The 20,870-nt window shown below is 44.4% G+C and overlaps 2 protein-coding genes across 8 annotated transcripts in view; both read right to left on the bottom strand.

Moving 5' to 3' along the window:
• LOC139556122 (kinase D-interacting substrate of 220 kDa B-like) overlaps nucleotides 1–5,751 on the bottom strand; it is a 66,131-nt gene extending 60,380 nt beyond the window's left edge. For 6 of the 7 annotated variants that reach the window (XM_071369675.1, XM_071369672.1, XM_071369674.1 and 3 more), the window contains exons 1-2: nucleotides 5,575–5,751; nucleotides 123–287 (exon numbers count right to left, since the gene is read on the bottom strand). In XM_071369675.1, the coding sequence (XP_071225776.1) occupies nucleotides 123–254 (132 nt within the window). In that variant the 5' untranslated portion in view covers nucleotides 255–287; nucleotides 5,575–5,751. Of the gene's footprint in view, nucleotides 1–122; nucleotides 288–2,158; nucleotides 2,295–5,574 lie in introns of those variants that run through there. The other variant, XM_071369670.1, reaches the window with a different exon arrangement.
• An 807-nt stretch (nucleotides 5,752–6,558) lies between these two features.
• Nucleotides 6,559–20,870, bottom strand: part of LOC139556125 (lysophospholipid acyltransferase 2-like) — a 74,083-nt gene continuing 59,771 nt past the window's right edge. Inside the window, exons 4-13 of the mRNA XM_071369677.1 lie at nucleotides 20,576–20,671; nucleotides 20,017–20,072; nucleotides 16,039–16,093; nucleotides 13,982–14,168; nucleotides 13,397–13,589; nucleotides 12,321–12,424; nucleotides 12,141–12,205; nucleotides 11,118–11,250; nucleotides 10,323–10,474; nucleotides 6,559–9,733 (exon numbers count right to left, since the gene is read on the bottom strand). Coding sequence (XP_071225778.1) covers nucleotides 9,577–9,733; nucleotides 10,323–10,474; nucleotides 11,118–11,250; nucleotides 12,141–12,205; nucleotides 12,321–12,424; nucleotides 13,397–13,589; nucleotides 13,982–14,168; nucleotides 16,039–16,093; nucleotides 20,017–20,072; nucleotides 20,576–20,671 — 1,198 coding nt within the window. The 3' untranslated portion in view covers nucleotides 6,559–9,576. The remainder of the gene's footprint in view (nucleotides 9,734–10,322; nucleotides 10,475–11,117; nucleotides 11,251–12,140; nucleotides 12,206–12,320; nucleotides 12,425–13,396; nucleotides 13,590–13,981; nucleotides 14,169–16,038; nucleotides 16,094–20,016; nucleotides 20,073–20,575; nucleotides 20,672–20,870) is intronic.

A 20,870-nucleotide genomic window follows, 5' to 3' on the forward strand; every position in this document is an offset into this window, starting at 1 on the left:
CTCTGATCAATAGTAGCACACTATATAGGGGATAGGGTGCCATTTGGGATGCAACATATATATAATAACTACAGATAGATTAGTATACCTGTAGGCCTATTAGATAGTATGAGGATACTCACGTCACTCCTGCCGTCTACCTCCTTGAACTTGTCCAGGTGGGCCTTGAGCGCTGCCAGGTTCTCCTCCTCCACGTAGCTGAAGAGGTTCTGGATGGCCAGAGTGGTCATCTTAATGGAGGTGGTGGTGTCCATGGCTGCAACTACTTCCCCTCACCACCACAGCACCTGCATGGGGAGAGATCATAGAAATAGAACGCTTTACAAACATTTTACCTATGGCATGGGTACACACAAAATGGCTGCCAAACCACACATTATGGCATCACTGACTTGATTAGGGATTCCGTTCTACTCACCCTAGTTCTGTGGGAGAGATACAGTACAGAAGGGATGTTAGGGTGGGATAACATTGGTGGGAAGGCATGGGATGCTAACAGTGTAATAAACACTTTATATAGCTTTGCACCAACAGCAAAAAACATGCTTTTCCCTCACTAGTTATAGGCTAACTTTCATTTATAAAAGGCTAGGTTATGCTATATTTGGAGTTGGATTAAAAAGCAGTGTGAAACAGTGAATGTGTGAGAAGAGCTAGAACAGAGGACATAGCCTAGTTATCTGACTCTGGCAACCAGCAAGTGGGTCGACTACTGTGTGCGTGTCGGGCGACTCACTCCAGTGCTATCTGGCTCCTGCAGCACAGGGGGCCTGGGCCTAGGCCTAGCTATCTCCTGACATTTAAAGAACATCAGACTCAGAGAATTAAGCCAGCGCCAGATTTCAATGGGCCACTCACTCACTGCTTTGGTGACAGGATTGTCACCCAGGCAGGCAGCCACAGCAGCAAGAGTTGAAAGATATATTTGCTTGATTTATTAAAGTCCTCCTGGCTGCTATCATCGTCTGACATATACATTATTTATTTTCTCACTCAGAGAATAGCCTCTTCTTGGCAATGGTTGTGTACACACAGTCTTCATATTTTACAGGCACACAAAATGGCAGCTAGTCTAATTTGTTTTTTTAGTCTTCTCAAAGCATGTGCTTTGCTGTTATTGGCTCTAGGTTATATAAAGTGCTATTGCATTGTAATTACCCATTTGTTTATGGCATAGTTAAAAAATATATTTTAGCCTAGGTCATACTATAAATTCATAGGTAAACACCAATGGCATAAAAATACAACCAAAAATGTATTGCAAAGAATTAAGCAATAAGGCACGAGAGGGTGTGGTATATGGCCAATATACCACGGCTAAGGGCTGTTCTTACGTACGATGCAACATGGAGTGCCTGGATACAGCCATTAGCCGTGGTATATAGGCCAAATACCACAAACCCCCAAGGTGCCTTATTGCTAATATAAAACGGGTTACCAACGTAATTAGAGCAGTAAAAATAAATGTTTTGTCATACCCGTGGTATACGGTCTGATATTCCATGGCTGTCAGCCAATCAGCATTCAGGGCTCTAACCACCCAGTTTATAATCACATATTTACAACTATTCACACAGGCTCTTTGAGACAGATTTATAGACTAGGTAGCTAAGTGATGTCTACCTGTAACCATTAACTCAAGTTTATTAATCATCATCCATAATGTGTTTCTCCAGAAAACTGGCCAGTTTTAGTACAGTAACTACATTCCTATCCAACACAATACAAGCGCAGACAATATAAGCTTACAATTCAGTCAGTCAGCCAGCCAAGCCTATGACCTTAACATGGGTGTGGGCGTCGGTCAGTCAAGCCACAAAAACAAACCCCTTCTGTGTGACATGAAAAGAATGACTAGATTAAGTAGCCTGGTCCTGCCGGCAGGCTGACAGCCAGTTAAAAGCATTCCTTCCATCCCCACAGAGCAGAGTGCAGCACAAGCCCTCCAGCATTCCACCCCACGTCACTCACTACCTATTGCAGCAACAGAAACACAACAGCTGAAAGCAGCCACAAAGAATAGAAAGTGGAGGCGAGGCAGCTAAACATCAAAACACATCGCCGTGCTGCACTGCTGTCAACGCCATTAACCTGTCGGCTGTCGCATACAGACAGGACATGGCGCAATTATTACACTGACACAACCGAGCAATCTTACCTATGGGAATAATACTGTTCTCTCTGTGGGTTGTTTTTGCCTGCTGTCTCTTCGCTCTGTAATTTATGCCTCCACATACACTGGTCCTGGCCAGCCTTATTGACTAGGCTATTCCCCCTGGCTGTGGCTGCTGATATTGAATTATGCATGAGGATGAGGTACCACCCAGCCTCTCTGGCACATGCTCAGAGGACAGGGAACAGTGGAGAAAAACAGGCTCAATATAGGCCAGCAGCACCACTGACCTAGAGACTAATATCAAAAGTATTTTATTAAGCCCTTATTACATCAGCAGTTAGTAACTTCATTAATATGATGTAGGCCTAGTATGAGGAGGGTTGGAACCTGACCATCCCTTCTATCTGTGGTATGCAACAAATATAGGCCTAGATGGAACAGCTATAGTACAGTATCTGTGGTATGCAACAAATATAGGCCTAGATGGAACAGCTATAGTACAGTATCTGTGGTATGCAGTGAATATAAAAGGGATAAGTAGACTAGGCTATAGGTCAAAATCTGGAACTATTGCAGTGTCTCTGCTGTCTGTTCAGACTGAGCTACATCTATTTATGTGTTGTGCTTCTCTGTACCAAAGCAAAAGTACTGAAAAATAAACATACAGAAATTACATCTGTGCAAGCTTGGTTGTTGCTGACTAAACTCAACTCCATGATTTACAATGTTGTTGAGCGGCAACTAGTGTGGGCGGACTGGAGAGCCGACGTCACAAAGTTTTTATTTCAGCACCCAAAGAATAGCCCACAGTTACACAGAACAATGTAGCGTGTAATTGCGGGCTATTCTTTGGGTGCTGAAATCATTTTTTTTTTTTTTTTACTTCATTGTATGTGATATCAGAACTCCAGTCCGCACACCCTGGTCAGCTCTCAACTCCATCGTAAATCGTGGAGTTGAGTTTAGTCGGCTAGCTCAAATAATAATGCAAGGTTTTTAAATGTGGGATTTACATCAAAATGATGCATAGTTTATGCATACTCAGTGTGTGCAGTGACACCGCTTGTTGCTTTGATACGATGCATTAGATTAGGCTACACCATCATCAGTCATCACCATCAGGATGTAGAAAGAAATGACTTGTTCAACCAATAGGGGCTGCTACCAATCATTGCCTGCTACTAGCTACCTACAAGAAAAGGTTGTAATTGCGGCACGCAATTCAGGGCGTTCCTGTATGTGGGCATTCCTGAATCTTCAGGAACCCCTCTTTATATACTACATGGCCAAAAGTATGTGACCTGCTCGTCGAACATCTCATCCCAAAATCACAGACATTAATATGGACTTGGTCCCTCCTTTGCTGCTATAACAGCATCCACTCTTCTGGGAAGGCTTTCCACTAGATGTTGGAACATTGCTGCGGGGACTTGCTTCCATTCAGCCACAAGAGCATTAGTGAGGTCGGGCACTGATGTTGGGCGATTAGGCCTGGCTTGCAGTTGGCGCTCCTATTCATCCCAAAGATGGTCAATAGGGTTGAGGTCAGGGCTCTATTTTTTATTTTATTTAACTAGGCAATTCAGTTGAGAACAAATTCTTATTTTACAATGACGGCCTATCCCGGCCAAACCCTCCCCTAACCCGGACGACGCTGGGCCATTTGTGCGCTGCTCAATTGTACTCCTGATCACGGCCGGTTGTGATACAGCCCAGGATCGAACCAGGGTATGTAGTGAAGCCTCTAGCATTGAGATGCAGTGCCTTAGACCGCTGCGCCACTCGGGAGGAGGCCAGTCAAGTTCTTCCACACTGATCTCGACAAACCATGTCTGTATGGACCTTGCTGTGTGCACGTGGGCATTGTCATGCTGAAACAGGAAAGGGCCTTCCCCAAGCTGTTGCCACAAAGTTGGAAGCACAGAATTGTCTAGAATGTCATTGTATGCTGTAACGTTAAGATTTCCCTTCACTGGAACTAAGGGGCCTAGCCCAAACAGTGAAAAACAGCCCCAGACCATTATTCCTCCTCCACAAAACTTTACAGTTGACACTATGCATTGGGGAAGGTAGCGTTCTACTGGATCCACCAAAAACCCAGATTTGTCCGTCGGACTGCGAGATGGTGAAGCGTGATTCATCACTCCAAAGAACACGTTTCCACTGCTCCAGAGTCCAATGGCGGTGAGCTTTACATCACACCAGCCAACGCTTGTGCTGGTGTACGGCTGCACGGCCATGGAAACCCATTTCATAAAGCTCCAGACGAAAAGTTATTGTGGTGACGTTGCTTCCAGAGGCAGTTTGGAATTCGGGAGTAAGTTTTGCAATCGAGGGCAGCACTCGACAGTCCCGTTCTGTGAGCTTGTGTAGCCTACCACTTCGAGGCTGAGCCGTTGTTGTTCCTAGACGTTTCCACTTCACAATAACAGCACTTACAGTTGACTAAGGCAGCTCTAGCTGGGCAGAAATTTGACGAACTGACTTGTTGGAAAGTTGGTATCCTACGACGGTGCCATGTTGAAAATCACTGAGCTCTTCAGTAAGGCCATTCTACTGCCAATGTTTGTCTATGGAGATTGCATGGCTGTGTGCTCGATTTTATACACCTGTCAGCAATGTGTGTGGCTGAAATAGCCTAATATTTACTTTTGTATATATAGTTTACTTCTATCTGTCAATTTTTAAGCTAGGACTGGAGGGAGGCATGGGCAGTACAGTAAGTGGCATTAATGCCCAATACAGTTGGATGCCAGCCGCCAATAAACCCCACAGAAGAAAGGGCAGGGGTGACAAGGGTAGCTAGCTAGCTGTACACAGGTAGACAGTGTCCTTCGCCCCCGCCTGTCAGGCACGGTTTTCCTGCAGTTCTGTTAACAACGGAGTTCATGCAGGAACAAATGGGATGCTCGAGGGTAGGCGTTCCTGCAGGTGAAGGAATGCCCACATGCAGGAACGCCCAGAATTGTGGGCTGCACTTGCACACTATCGAGCTACAACGTAACAAGCGGACAACCTTGGTACCGTTACAGTAGCTAGCAAGTGAATAATAAGGTAGCTAGCTCATTTCAATTTCCAACAACATTAAGATCTAGCTAGCAGCTATTTATTTGGCTTGCCATATCGAATGTTAACTAAACCATCGACTGTCAGCTAGCTTAACGTTAGATCGCACGAGATATCACATCTTCTGAAATAAAAATAATAATATGTCCGTGCCTGACTGCGACCATTATTGATTGCAGTATTTTGAATAAATGGAAATGATCGTAATTAGTTGATAACATTTGTTTAAAAGCGAATATGACATTTGCTAGACGACTGCAGTTGCTAACGTTAGCAAGCAGAGTCAGACAATAACATTCAGATGTGCTCGAGCTGTCAATCAAACGTCATCTATCAATGGAGGACACATTTCGATGCTTATACGTGAGAAACAGCAATTCACAGTGACATACCTTTTAATAAAACGAATATAAATATTCCACACTTCGGTGTAGTCTTCTCAATCCTCGACTTATATGCGTGTAGTGCTCACAGGCTAGTCCCCATCCTCGACAACAGCCATTTTAGTGGACCAGAAAAACACAGCGCTTACTAGGGTGTCTTCCTCCCCGCTGTCGGTCAAATCATCTTCTCCCCGCCTACAAACTGTGACGTGTGGAGCTTTGAGATGCTGGGTTTACTAGGCTACTAAGTTACTGTACAAGTTGAATTTGCCATTGCCGAAAACTGCAACGTTAATAAAATATAATTACTAACGGACTAGAAAATATTGTGAATGTAATAATATTGTGAACTCTTAATTTGCAAAGGAGCTGCTGTTGTGTTGAGGAAAATAAATGTTTCAAAACCCTTTTGCCAGGCTGACTAATAATTATTGTATGGTACGTCAAAGTCCAGCATTTTATGAGGAGAGTAAAGGGCAGGTGCTGAGCTGTTATTGCCGGGGTGGTGTATAGGCCCATTCCACCACCAGAAATATTCAATGCCATCTAATAATATGCACTGCTTATGACACAGAGGCAGGTGCCTGTGCAAAGCTATAGGCCTACTCCCTTGGGGTATGAAGCCAAGGTAACATATTTCCAAGCTCTGACTCACAGTTTACATGAGTATTCTACAGTGGCCTATGTGAGGAAGGACTAGCCTACTTCACGCCATTCAAACAGTGCTGTCAGGGCTTAAACAAATATGGTTTCCGAACAAATAATGACCTTGACTTGTAAATTAAGCCATGTAGGTTGTATGAGTCAGTTTTTTTTGTCATGTGCTTCTCAGCATGCTGGTTTCTCCTGAGTAATCTAGACCACTGGCCGCCTCTCTCCCTCGCTGTCAAACCTACAGCATATGGTAGCAATTGAGCATGGGGACAAACAATGTAATAGGAACAATTAAACCACAGTTATTCACCTTTTACATATCACACTTACTATGTCAAGTTCCAAAAAGAATTTTTAATCACATAATATACAAAAACAAACCATCCACATGAACAATTAGCAGGGTTGGCTGCTCGGCACTATGATGAGCATTCCATTCTCTTTGCTCCAGAGCCTCAAGCAAAGGTTTCTTACAATGACCATATTTACCTAAACGTACAATCGACTCAAGAAGAAAGTAGGTTTAGTTTTCACTTCCCCTCGTAATGAAAATAGAATCAGAACGGTCTGAAGAAGCACGGTCTATAAATACTGTAATTTTGTCCCTTTCACCTCCAGCTCAACATGATCCTATGTTAATTATCCTACCTTTCCACCACCTTTTCACCTTTGTCGAACATACCACGAGTCCATTAGAATCACATAAATAACAAGTACATGAAATGACAAAATGTACCTCTACACATGGAAATACTAGACCATCTCCCCTCTCACACTGCTCACACACAATTCATGAATAAGGGGTTAGTAGCTACTCTCACAGCATGGAATTACCTGCTAAATGAGCTTAGGTGACTGATTTAAATCATCATTGATACGTTCCCTAATAATCCCTCAATGGTTTCTTTCTCTATTCAACCATTATTTTCAGATTTTGATTGTGTCAAACCGTTATATAATAACAACACACAATGACATTCAACAGAAGAAAACAGAAGTGACATTGAAGTGAGCCAATAACATCACCCAGTAAAAGCAAACAGTCCGGAGTAAGTCCATGGGTGTTGCCCAAATGGCACCCTATTCCCTGTATAGTGCACTACTTTGACCAGGGACTATAGGGCTCTGGTCAGAAGAAGTGTACGACTTACTGTATGTAGGAAAAGGGGTGTAATTCGGGAAATTTTCCCTGTTGAGACCATAAAATCATCATACTGTAGGGTGTCCAATCCAAAATGCATATTTTGACCAATGGGTAAAATACACTGAACAAAAATATAAATTCATCATGTAAAGTGTTGGTCCCATGTTTCATGAGCTGAAATAAAAGTTCCATACACACAAAAAGCTTATTTCTCAAAAATGTTGGGCACACATTTCTTTGCATCCCTGTTAGTCAGCATTTCTCCTTTGCCAAGATAATCCATTTACCTGACAGGTGTGGCATATCAGAAGCTGATTAAAAAGCATTATCTTTACACAGGTGCACCTTGTGCTGGGACAATTAAAGGCCACTCTAAATTGTGCAGTTTTGTCACACAACACAATGCTACAGATGTCTCAAGTTTTGGGGGAGTGTGCAATTGGCATGCTGACTGCAGGAATGTCCACCAGAGCTGTTGCCGGAGAATTACATTAAATGTTCATTTGTCTCCCGTAAGCCGCCTCCAAAAATGTTTCAAAGAATTTGGCAGTATGTCCAACCGGCCTTACAACCGCAGACCACGTGTAACCACGGGTCAGGAGTATTTCTGTCTGTGATAAAGCGCTTATGTGGGGAAAAACTCATTCTGATTGGCTGGGTTTGGCTCCCAATTGGTTAGGCCTATGCCCTCGCATGGCTGCGCCCCTGCCCAGTCATGTGAAATCCATAGATTAGGGCCTAATTCATTTATTTCAATAGACTGATTTCCTTATATGAACAGTAACTCAGTAAAATCTTTGAAATTGATGCATATTGAATTCATATTTTTCTTCAGTATAATATTAATTGTGTAAATACTCCAAGAGAACCAATGGTCCAAACCTCATGCCTCTAAAAAATTAGGGTGACTAAATCAATGGAGGCCAAGGGGGGGAGGGGGGGGAGGGAGTGGTGCATTCCGTCAGCTAGGCTTGGATGTTGTTGAATTAAGGCAAACTGACAGGCTTTCTTCTTGAATCCGGAGGACATGAAACAATATAGAGGTAAGATAGATATAGATGTTGAGACATGACATGTAGTATTTTCATATTTTAGTATACGCTTTTCATATTAATGCAAAAATCCTGTCCTTTATCGAAGATTTCTTTCAAAAGCAAGCATATCTCTGAAATGTCAACGGAGCACTGAGCGTATACCAAGCTTTTTCTTTTCAAAGCATTTTACATTTAATTCAGCTTGTGTCATGCTAATTTTGCTTTTTGTGACCCGCGGAAACAACTTTGAAGACGAGGACCACAAAAAGTGAAATCCTCAAAAGTGATGAGAAATCTGCACCGCTATGTCAACAGAGTTCGGTGCTTATTATCATATTAGGTAACAAAATCTGACTTTTTGGCTATAATGTTAATGATATGAAAGCGAAAGTCCCCACGATTCAGAACATAAATAATCATATTGATATTGGTAAAATGTATTTAATAACATAAGGAAGTGAAATTTCATCACCAAAGCGTGTTTTTTTTCACCCACTTCTGGGCAGAGTGGTTGGACACCCTACATATTTTGTGAAAAGACCTCAAGGACACTATCTTGTTTTCCTTCTCTATTAATTCTTGTGTCCTAATTTCCTGTATCTTTGCTTTTTACCTGGACTATAACACCATTAACTGAAACCACTCCACTCTCTCTCACCTGATCCTAAAACCTGTTCACCTTGAGTGAGAAACACCGCACACACAATAATATCCAATTTGAGGAGGATACACAAAAGCTAAAAAAAAACTGGGTGGAGAAAGAGACAAAGGTTATAAGGCAAGTTTGCATACTCCCATAATACAGTAACAGTACAATACTGGCATTTCATCATCGATTCGGGACCCCTCCATCCCGCTGAGCCACAGCCAATAGTCCTCATAATACAGTAGGGGGCTGCGTTCCAAATCAAATCAAATTTTATTGGCACCCTATTCACTTTCTAGTGCACGACTTTTGACCATGGCCCATAGGGCTCTGGTCAAAAGTAGTGCACTAAATAGGTAAATCACAAAGCTTTCAGTCCATCCATCCCTTCTCACGTGAACAAATGAGAATCGTCATCCAACTCCAAAACACAGCTTGGACAGTCTCGCTCTCTAATAATGTGTTGGACAGTCCCTGCAGTCCTTGGTGCTAGTCTCTGTGTGTGTGCACCGCTGCTGGTCTCCGAATCTGCTTCATGTGGCTTTGGTCTTCTGGTTGCAGTGGCCATCTGTGGAGGTGGAGTCCTGGTGGGAGAGGACGGGAGCTTCCTTCAGGCGCAGGTGTCGGGGCTTGACTGGCAGTGCTACGGCCAGGAGGACACAGCCGATGTGGACACTGAAGTACCAGGACCTGGGGACAGAGGCGAGAGAGGATGATTTAGGGATCAATATCAGAATCAGAAAACCTTATTGCCAAGCAACAAGTGTTGCTAGGACTTTCTCTTGGTGTTGTACACATTTTTCATCAACAACCAGGCACACAACAAGTTCATTCAACTTCTCAGAAAAATAACAAAAAGCCACTGTGTAAGTAGAATTATTGTTAACATCAAATGTATTTAATGCCCTTGATTATTCTCAAAGATCATAAATCAAATATCTCTAGAGCTTGCTAGCTCTATTCATATTCTAAATATGAATGTCTGTTTGAGGGACTAACGGTCCTCTACATTTCAGCAACAAATTCTCCTGTTGGTCAGAAGTTCAGACAAAAACACAATTCTTCTTGCACTTCCAGCCAAGGTAACAAACTATAAATAATTATTTTTTTTACTTGAGTGAGGTAAAGTACTGTTCTCTGTATATGTCCCAAATGGCATGCTATTCCCTATATAGTGCACTACTGTTGACCAGAGACATATGGGCCATGGTCAAAAGTAGTGCACCATAAAGGAAATGGGATGCCATTTGGGACGTAGACATAGTTTCTGGCCACTCACCTGTAGAACTTCATAGAGGGCCCGACAGACAGCAGCACAAAAGGCACCACAGTGTAACAAATGGCAATCTGGGTGCCCGCCCACGTGATCACATCATACAGTAGCTTGAGTGAAGGCGAGCCCAGGAAGTACGGCCTCACGTTGTGTCTCATCTGGAGAAAAAAATAATAACCAAAGCAATGAATTCAGAGTAAAATAAGAAGTGAAACAATGAAAATCTAAGTTTACAACAAACGGCCCTTGTAAATCTAAAATATGTTGCACTGCCCTTAACTCTCTCCCTCCCTCGTTTACAGTTACCATATCTAAGACTGTGTCCCAAATGACACCGTATTCCCTATATAGTGCATGGGCCCTGGTCAAAAGTAGTGCACTAGGGAATAGCGTGCCATTTGGGATGCAATTTAAGAGTCAAGTAATGCATTTCCAATTGAACTTTCTCTCCCAGCAGCTCATCCACCAGCGGTCGTCTGCCTCAGTGAGTCTCAAAGTGTCTCAGGTGACGCTCCCTTAGCCGGAGTCCTGCCCGGTCTCCTCTCCGTCTGTCTGGCTGGCCTGTTATCTGTGCAGTCCAGCTGGACTCAGGTTGCATCCCAAATTTAACCCTATATAGTGCACTACTGTTGACCAGAACCCATAAGGTACCCATAGGGCTCTGGTCAAAAGTAGTGCACTATATAGGGAATAGGGTGCCATTTGGGACTCAGCCCCAGACTCTAATAAATATGCTTTATTCAGGCCAGACCTTGAGAGGACAGTGAGTCTCTCTCTCTTTCTCAGAGATACAGTACTCACGGCACGTGCAGCCAGTGTGACCACGATGCCAGTGAGGAAGGTGAGGTAGTATCCAGGGTAGGCTCCGTGCCACATGGCTGACAGAATGAAGGTAGCCGCTGTGGGGTTGTAGGGACAGCGCTCGTAACACACCCTGCACACACACACACAACCAGCCAGTCAAACACAACAGCACAGCAAGACCTCATAATAACCTCTCACTGATAAATCCACTCCAATTTCCTTGTGTGCAGACTACAGAGTGCACAAAACATTAAGAACACCTGCTCATTCCATGACATAGACTGATCAGGTGAATCCAGGTGGAAGCTAAAATCCCTGTCACTTGTTAAATCCACTTCAATCAGTGTAGATGACGAGGAGGAGACAGGTTAAAGAAGGATTTTTAAGCCTTCAGACAATTGAGACATGGATTGTGTATGTCTGCCATTCAGATGGTGAATGGGCAAGAAAACAATATCTAAGTGCCTTTGAACGGGGTATGGTAGTAGGTACCAGGCGCACCAGTTTGTGTCAAGAACTGCAACGCTGCTGGGTTTTTCACGCTCAACAGTTTCCTGTGGGTATCAAGAATGGTCCACTACCCAAAGGACATCCAGCCAACTTGACACAACTGTGGGAAGCATTGGAGTCAACATGGACCACCATCCCTGTGGAATGCTGTCAACACTTTGTAGAGTCCATGCCCCGATGAATGGAGGCTGTTCTGAGGGCAATAGGGGGTGCAGCTTAATATTAGGAAGATGTTCCTAATGTTTGGTATACTCAGTATAAAGATAAAGCAGACTGTTAGCGCTAACTGACTCCACTAGGTGGCAGACTTTTACAGACAGACAAGACCTCAGAGCACTTGCTTTAGGCGTATCCACAAATGATTTAGAGCATTGAAACCTATACTGCAATTACAATGTATTTAAATAGTATGTACAATGTGTCAGAAAGCTAATGTTGATAATTCCAGAAAGAAATGATGACCAAGTCTCTTTGTCTTTACCAATTACAGACTAAGCCTGGTTTCTGTACCTTTTGAGCCAATGTGCCGTCTGTATATTCCAATTGTCAAGGAACATCTTGAAGCTGGTGGCAAACTGGAACCAAGGAGAGCAGGACAACATCAGTATACATACATTAACTGTAGATTGTAATAGAAAGAGTTGTGAAAAACATACATGAGTGAAGACTACTAATGTTTCAACATTTCACCTCAATATCCATTATCCTCAGATTGGAGATGAGATCCCACCGTGGTGAGCCGTCACTGTTGTATCCATTGAATCCAAATCCTGCTGCATTGTTGATGGCATCAGCTGTTAAGAATTCAAACACATGCTTTCAGGAACACCATCTCCAGGCAGGCATTCAGTCAAAGGCGAATTGTCAACAAGCGCATTGCACTTGACTTTTAAAGGTAATTTACGTTTAAAGGTCATTTATCTGCACGGTTTATCATGAAAGTGCTCTCCGCAAACGTCAGGGAAATTGCCTTTATATGGCGTATTCTCAGTATTATCGTGCACAACTCTTGACGCCCCTTTGAATGAGTCCCGGTCTTTTTCATTTCCCATCACTGTACTGTACATCCACAAAGTACCCCATTTCTTAGTGATGATAATATCATTAATAACATTATCATTCTAATAACAGTGTATTATCACAGTGAAGGACAATACAGGAGCTATACAGGCCGTGCTCTCTCTCTCTGTGTGTGTGTGTGTGTGTGTGTGTGTGTGTGTGTGTGTGTGTGTGTGTGTGTGTGTGTGTGTGTGTGTGTGTGTGTGTGTGTGTGTGTGTGTGTGTGTGTGTGTGTGTGTGTGTGTGTGTGTGTGTGTAGAGAAGGTTTAATTGAGTCCCACCTCTACTTGCTTGTTATCACCATACTCTCTATGACGCACACCTTGCTGCAAACAATCACACACACACACACACACAAACACAGTCGGACTGATCTCACCCCCTTACAAAGCTCATCTGTTCTCAGTCTGTGAGGGGTTACTTGTCAAAACATGGAATAACAGAGCATATTGCAGCTAAGAATTGGTTTCTGGGTCAATCAATGAATACAGGCCTAAAGAGATTTACTATTGAAAACTGACAAAGGCTACATCCAGATTCTCCTCCCTTCTCCCTTTATCCCCTGTAATGGATTTGAAAGCGTTGGATTGGTTTAAGCTTTGGCGGAAGGGAGTTTCAACCATTGTTAATGACGAGTGCACCCTTCAAAAAAACATTTAAAAAAACAAGGGTTGAGAATCAGCCAACGGAAAAGAGAGAAGACCCACCCAGCGTCCAGACGAAGTAGTACTTGGGCCGGGTGGTAAGCATGGACAGGTAGAGGTAGACCACCTGGGCGTAGAAGGGCGTGTTTGCGATGAAGTCGTCGTCGATGTTCCGTTCCACAGGGAACACTTTACAGACCGAGAGGAAAACCATGAGGGAGAAGAAACAGGTGGCCAGTTTACGGACGACTTCAATCTGAAGAAGAGGAAGGGGGGGACATCAGCCAATAAAAACACTCTGTCCCAAATAGAACCCTATTCCCTATATAGTTCACTACCTTTGACCAGGGCCCATGGTCAAAAGTAGTGCACTATAAAGGGAACAGGGTGCCATTTAGGAAGCACACTCAGCGAAGACTCACATCTGCTTTACATAATTGAGAGCTTCACGAGAAAGTCAAAAGACAGCCATGTTGTTGTTCATTCAGTGAACAATGAAGTGACTAGGGAATACTGTGCATTTACTACACAGAAATGCTTTCCTGTCTTAGAAAGTTCCAGACAAGCATTGAGAGTAACGTGGCATGAAAATGCTGCCGATTTGGTAACTTTCCAAAAATCATAGTGGCATTTGAGACCAGTGCTTACGTTTGGGGAGGGGTCAGTCTGTTTGTGTCTGCCGTTGGTCTTCCCGTTGGTCTGGTGGTCTTTACTGCGACGGCAGAGCGTGCCCTCGATGAAGGCGATGTAATCGTTGTAGGAGGAGGTGGGGCCGGCCAGGATGCCCAGGAAGTTACAGTTGTAGCTGAAGTACTCCAGCAGACTGGGCATCCTCCTGCAGGGGAGGAGACACAGACCATCACAACACAGTCATCCTCCTGCATGGGAGGAGACACAGACCATCACAACACAGTCAACCTCCTGCAGGGGAGGAGAGACACAGACCATCACAACACAGTCATCCTCCTGCAGGGGAGGAGACACACAGACCATCACAACACAGTCAACCTCCTGCAGGGGAGGAGAGACACAGACCATCACAACACAGTCAACATCCTGCAGGGGAGGAGAGACACAGACCATCACAACACAGTCAACCTCCTGCAGGGGAGGAGAGACACAGACCATCACAACACAGTCATCCTCCTGCAGGGGAGGAGACACACAGACCATCACAACACAGTCATCCTCCTGCAGGGGAGGAGACACACAGACCATCACAACACAGTCAACCTCCTGCAGGGGAGGCGACGCACAGACCATCACAACACAGTCATCCTTCTGCAGGGCAGGAGACGCACAGACCATCACAACACAGTCATCCTCCTGCAGGGGAGGAGACACACAGACCATCACAACACAGTCAACCTCCTGCAGGGAAGGATACACAGACCATCACAACACAGTCAACCTCCTGCAGGGGAGGAGACACGCAGACCATCACAACACAGTCATCCTCCTGCAGGGGAGGAGACACACAGACCATCACAACACAGTCATCCTCCTGCAAGGGAGGAGACACAGACCATCACAACACAGTCAACCTCCTGCAGGGGAGGAGACACACAGACCATCACAACACAGTCAACCTCCTGCAGGGAAGGAGACACACAGACCATCACAACACAGTCAACCTCCTGCAGGGGAGGAGACACACAGACCATCACAACACAGTCAACCTCCTGCAGGGAAGGATACACAGACCATCACAACACAGTCAACCTCCTGCAGGGGAGGAGACACGCAGACCATCACAACACAGTCATCCTCCTGCAGGGGAGGAGACACACAGACCATCACAACACAGTCATCCTCCTGCAGGGGAGGAGACACAGACCATCACAACACAGTCAACCTCCTACAGGGGAGGAGACACACAGACCATCACAACACAGTCAACCTCCTGCAGGGGAGGAGACACACAGACCATCACAACACAGTCAACCTCCTGCAGGGGAGGAGACGCACAGACCATCACAACACAGTCAACAGTAAGGCTGTGACACACAGACCATCACAACACAGTCAACAGTAAGGCTGTGACACACAGACCATCACAACACAGTCAACAGTAAGGCTGTGACACACAGACCATCACAACACAGTCAACAGTGGCAGTAAGGGCTGTGACACACAGACCATCACAACACAGTCAACAGTGACAGTAAGGGCTGTGACACACAGACCATCACAACACATTGACAGTAAGGGCTGTGACACAAAGAAACGGTCTCTCACAGACAATCACAACAGTCACTACAGTAATTACAGTGACAGTACAGACTGTGATACATGCATAGTTAGAATCCCCAAAGCTCCCCTCTCTCCAGAGAAACAACAATACACACTGAACAAAAATATAAATGCAACATGTAAAGTGTTGGTCCCATGTTTCATGAGCTGAAATAAAAGATCCCAGAAATGTTCCATACACACAAAAATGGAGCTAGTCAGCATCTGGTGTGGCCACTATTTGCCTCATGCAGCGCGACATATCTTCTTCGTATAGCGTTGATCAGGTTGTTGATTGTGGCCTGTGGAATAATGTCCCAACCCTAACAAACCATTCAGTGACCACTCGTGCCCTGTGGAAGAGGGTATTGTCATCCCCCAGACTAGACAGCCAATTAGACCGTCCTCACAGGCTCATACAGGAAGCGGCCATTTTCTACTCAAAATAACTAAAACATACCTGTAAAACATACCTTATAGCCAGGACCTTCTGATTTGGGGTCAGCTGCTCCTCTTTCCGGCACATTCCTGTTGGGGCAGGGAGGTAGAGAAGAACGCATATGTAATGCTTGCTTTTGATCAGTGGGGTTTGGTTTCAAAGTTCATTCAAAGATCCTGACTTTGCAATGGAAGGGAATGAAAACAACATGTCATAACAGTCTACAGTACATGGTTGACAAGGGTGAGGCCACCATTCCCTGCCCATAGGCTTAGTCCCAGAGAGAGGCAGTGGTCTGAGAACTCAGTAGTGTCTTGTCCTCTCCTGTAATGATATCCATTACATCCCTGTGGTCTCTCTTTCTCACTCTCTGCAGGTCCCCGCTGATCTATGGGCTAATTAAAGGAGGATAAATTGACTTCCAGGAAGTGCGCGTCCCTGTTGTCTCACCAACCCCGCCTCCACGCCGCAGCGCTTTGTCTTGTCCCGCGCCGCACACCGGGGACGAGGCGAACGGAGTGAAACAGGCCGAATAATTCTGTGTTGTTTATGGCGGCCATTATGCTGATAACAAGATTAGCACAGCTAATCAGCTCACATTACAGCCTAATGCCTGCTGGGGACTGGAGGAGAGGAGAGGTGCCAACACCAATACTGGGCGGCACCGTCGCCCCAAATCTGGCTCCATTAACAGGCTCAATAACTAACAACACAGTAGGGCATAACTCAAGACTCCCTAGACAATGAGAACGGAGTAAGGGTGGTAATGTCGGACCTGAGCACAGACTTGTTTGGTTTTGTTTGACACAAGGACAGACTACAAGACTGCATGAGTGACTGCTAAAAAAGGGCAGAAAGAACACATTCCAGAATGCTTACACATTCACTCTCCTCTTCTGATCGTAAACAAACTAGGACAAGTTCATTCCCAAACACAAGGTCATTTCATCCACCTTTAGTTTGGATCTCAAACAGACCTTTCTGTGTTGTTAGATCGAACAGGTACCAAGGGAAGTAGCAAACACAGGCCAACCACAATGTCCCATACTGGGAACACAGTAAAACACTGGCCAATCAGGATGTCCCATAACTCCTGCTAGTTGGCAAGAGAGCACAAACAGATCTGGGACCAGGCTAGATGTCCCTAGCATCTGTCACAGGCCTTCACCTAGGTGAAGGAAGCCAGGGAGCAGAGTCTACGTTGTCTCTCACACACACACATACACACTCCCCCCCAGAAATGTCCGGGAACTTGCAGTGCCTTGATGGAAGAGTGGGGTAACATCTCACAGCAAGAACTGGCAAATCTGGTGTAGTCCATGAGGAGGAGATGCACTGCAGTACTTAATGCAGCTGGTGGCCACACCAGATACTGACTGTTACTTTTGATTTTGACCCCCCTTTTGTTCAGGAACACATTATTCCATTTCTGTTAGTCACATGTCTGTGGAACTTGTTCAGTTTAGGTCTCAGTTGTTGAATCTTGTTATGTTCATACAAATATTTACACATGTTAAGTTTGCTGAAAATAAACACAGTTGACAGTGAGAGGACGTTTATTTTTTTGCTGAGTTTACATACATACTGTACATAGATACAGGTAACTGCCAAAATAATGCAAACACTTGAGTAAATGAGGGATTCAAAGTACATTAAAAGCAGGTGCTTCTACATAGGTGCGGTTCCTGAGTTAATTAAGCAATTCACTTCCCAGCATGCTTAGGGTCATGTATAAAAATGCTGAGCAGGCCATTCTTTTGGCTATTCTTTTTTCTACCATGCGTCTGCCCCAATAAGATGACAATATCCCCATCCACAGGGGACGAGTGGTCACTGAATGGTTTAATGAGCATGAAAACAATGTAAACCATGTGCCATGGTCGTCTCAGTCACCAGATCTCCCTCAACCCAATTGAACACTTATGGAAGACTCTGGAGCAGTGCCAGAGATGGCGTTTTCCACCACCATCAACAAAACACTAAATTATGGAATTTCTCATGGAAGAATGGTTTCGAATCCCTCCGATATAGTTCCAGACACTTATAGAATCTATGCCAAGTTGCATTGATGCTGTTCTGGCTCGTGGTGCCCAACGCCCTATTAAGACACTTTATGTTGGTGTTTCCTTTATTTTGGCAGTTACTTGTAGATAGGAGAATGTAGCGCAGGGTTCAAGGATAATAGGTGTAATGCAATATAACGTAGGAGGAGGATGGGGAAAAAGGCAGGAGGGAGAGAGAGGCACCACAGGGGATCCAACAGGATCAAGAAATGCAGCTTGGAGCGTCATGTGACACGTGAGACCACTGGTTCCCAACTCCAGTCCTCCAGTTTTCCCCACACCGGATTCAACTTGTCAACGAATCATCAAGCCCTCAATGAGTTGAATCAACTGTGTTTGACCAAGGCTACAAGGAAAAGGTGTGCTGTTGGGGTCTACTGGAGGACTGGAGTTGGGAAACACTGTTCCAGAGCAGAGCGAGTCACCGTGTGTGTGTGTGTGTGTGTGTGTGTGTGTGTGTGTGTGTGTGTGTGTGTGTGTGTGTGTGTGTGTGTGGCTATTCTTTTTGAGAAACTATTGAATCTTATTCTCTCAAACATACTTTCTATTCTGCTTTCTTTCTCTCTTTTACCTTCTGTTCGTTCAGTTATCAGAGTACAATAGAAACAGTGTGCTCACAAACAATACAACCGTATGATCCAACGAAGATGGTATGTGAGATATTCCAGCCATGTGGGCATTGTGATGTGAGGAATATCCCATGTTACTAAAGTTTCCTTCCTTTTCATCCATCTGACTTCAGAGGAAGAGACATGTGACTACTCCAGAAATACACTGAACAAAAATATAAATGTAAAGTGTTGGTCCCATGTTTCAAGAGCTGAAATAAAAGATCCCAGAAATGTTCCATACAAACAAAAAGCTTATTTCTCTCACATTTTGTTTACATCCCTGTTAGTGAGCATTTCTCCTTTGTCAAGATAATCCATCCACCTGAAAGGTGTGGCGAAGCCGATTAAACAGCATGATCATTACACAGGTGCACCAAAAATGTGCAGTTTTGTCACACATGTTAATTTCTCTACCATAAGCTGCCTCCAACGTTGTTTTTAATCATTTGGCAGTACGTCCAAACGGCCTCACAACCACAGACCAAGTGTATGGCAACGTGTGAGCGAGCGGTTTGCTGATGTCAACGTTGTGAACAGAGTGCCCCATGGTGGTGGTGGGGTTATGGTATGGGCAGACATAAGCGATGGACAACTAACACAATTAACTTTATCCACAGGAGGTTGATGGCACCATATTTGGGGAGGACAGACTCGTGGTAATAGCTGGAGCGGAATTAGTGGAATGGTATCAAATACATCAAACACATGGTGTCCATGTGTTTGATGCCATTCTATTTGATCCGTTACAGACATTATTATTAGCCGTCCTCCCCTCAGCAGCCTCCATTTTATCAATGGCAATTTGAATGCACAGAGATAACTATATGAGATCCTGAGGCCCATTGTCATGCCATTCATCCGCCGCAATCACCTCGTTTCAGCATGATAATGTCGAAAGGATCTGTACACAATTCCCGGAAGCTGAAAATGTCCCAGTTCACCAGACATGTCACCCATTAAGCATGTTTGGAATGCTCTGGATTGATTTGTACGACAGTGTATTCCAGTTCCCACCAATATACAGCAACTTCGCACAGCCATTGAAGAGGAGTCGGACAACATTCCACAAGCCACAATCAACAGGCTGATCATCTCTATTCGAAGGAGATGTGTCGCACTGCATGGGGTAAAGGGTAGTCACACCAGATACTGACTGGTTTTCTGATCCACGCCCCTACTTTTTTTTTTTAAAGGTTTCTGTGACCAACAGATGCATTGCTGTATTCCCAGTCATGTGAAATCCATTGATTAGGGCCTAATACATTTTTGCATGTTGCGGTTATATTTTTGATGAGTATATATACTCCATGTCTGGTTTGAAGAAAATAAGCTTCTTACCATCATGGATTTCAAACGCCAAACTGGTGATCTTCTGTGTTATCACCATCATAGGCCTGAGAGAGACAGAGAGAGCGAGAGAGCGAGAGAGCGAGAGAGCGAGAAAGAGGGAGAGAAAGAGGGAGAGCGAGAGATGGAAATAGAAAAAGATGGAGAGAGAGAGAGAGAGAGGGAGGGGGAAGGAGAGAGAGAGAGGGAGAGAGATGGAAATAGAAAAAGATGGAGAAAAAAGAGAGAGAGAGAGAGAGAGAGAGAGAGAGAGAGAAAGAGAGAGAGAAAGAGAGAGAGAAAGAGAGAGAGAGAGAGAAAGAGAAAGAGGGAGAGAGAGAAAGAGGGAGAGCGAGAGAGGGAGCAGTATGAAAGAGAGAGAAGGGGGAAAGGGAATAAGAGAGTTATCATGAAAAAAAAGCTATAGTCGTTTATAAAGCTGTCCCATTAATTCAGGCATGGTTTCGCACAGTCTTCCAACACAATATTAAATGAGGACATCAGGGCACTGTATTACTCCACCCAAGCCTTGACCCAAACCCACAGACGGAGAGAAAAAGAGAAGTCTTACCCTGTGAAGTCAGCAGAGTACATGCCATAGTCGAAGACGTACACGCGTGTGATCTGACAGAAGCTGAGATAGCCCAGGGCCACCACCAGACAGTACCTGAGGTAAAATATACAGACAGACAAAATCACTATAGTTCACTACAGTAAGCTAGATGAACATCTATGTACACTTATGTAAGTAGTTCGTATTTTATTAGGATTCCCATTAGCTGTTGTGAAAGCAGCAGCTACTCTTCCTGGGGTCCACACAAAACATGAAATAATACAGAACATTAATAGACAACAACATCAAGGAC

This window comes from Salvelinus alpinus, chromosome 27 (genome assembly GCF_045679555.1).
Source record: "Salvelinus alpinus chromosome 27, SLU_Salpinus.1, whole genome shotgun sequence".
Taxonomy (NCBI): Eukaryota; Metazoa; Chordata; class Actinopteri; order Salmoniformes; family Salmonidae; genus Salvelinus; species Salvelinus alpinus.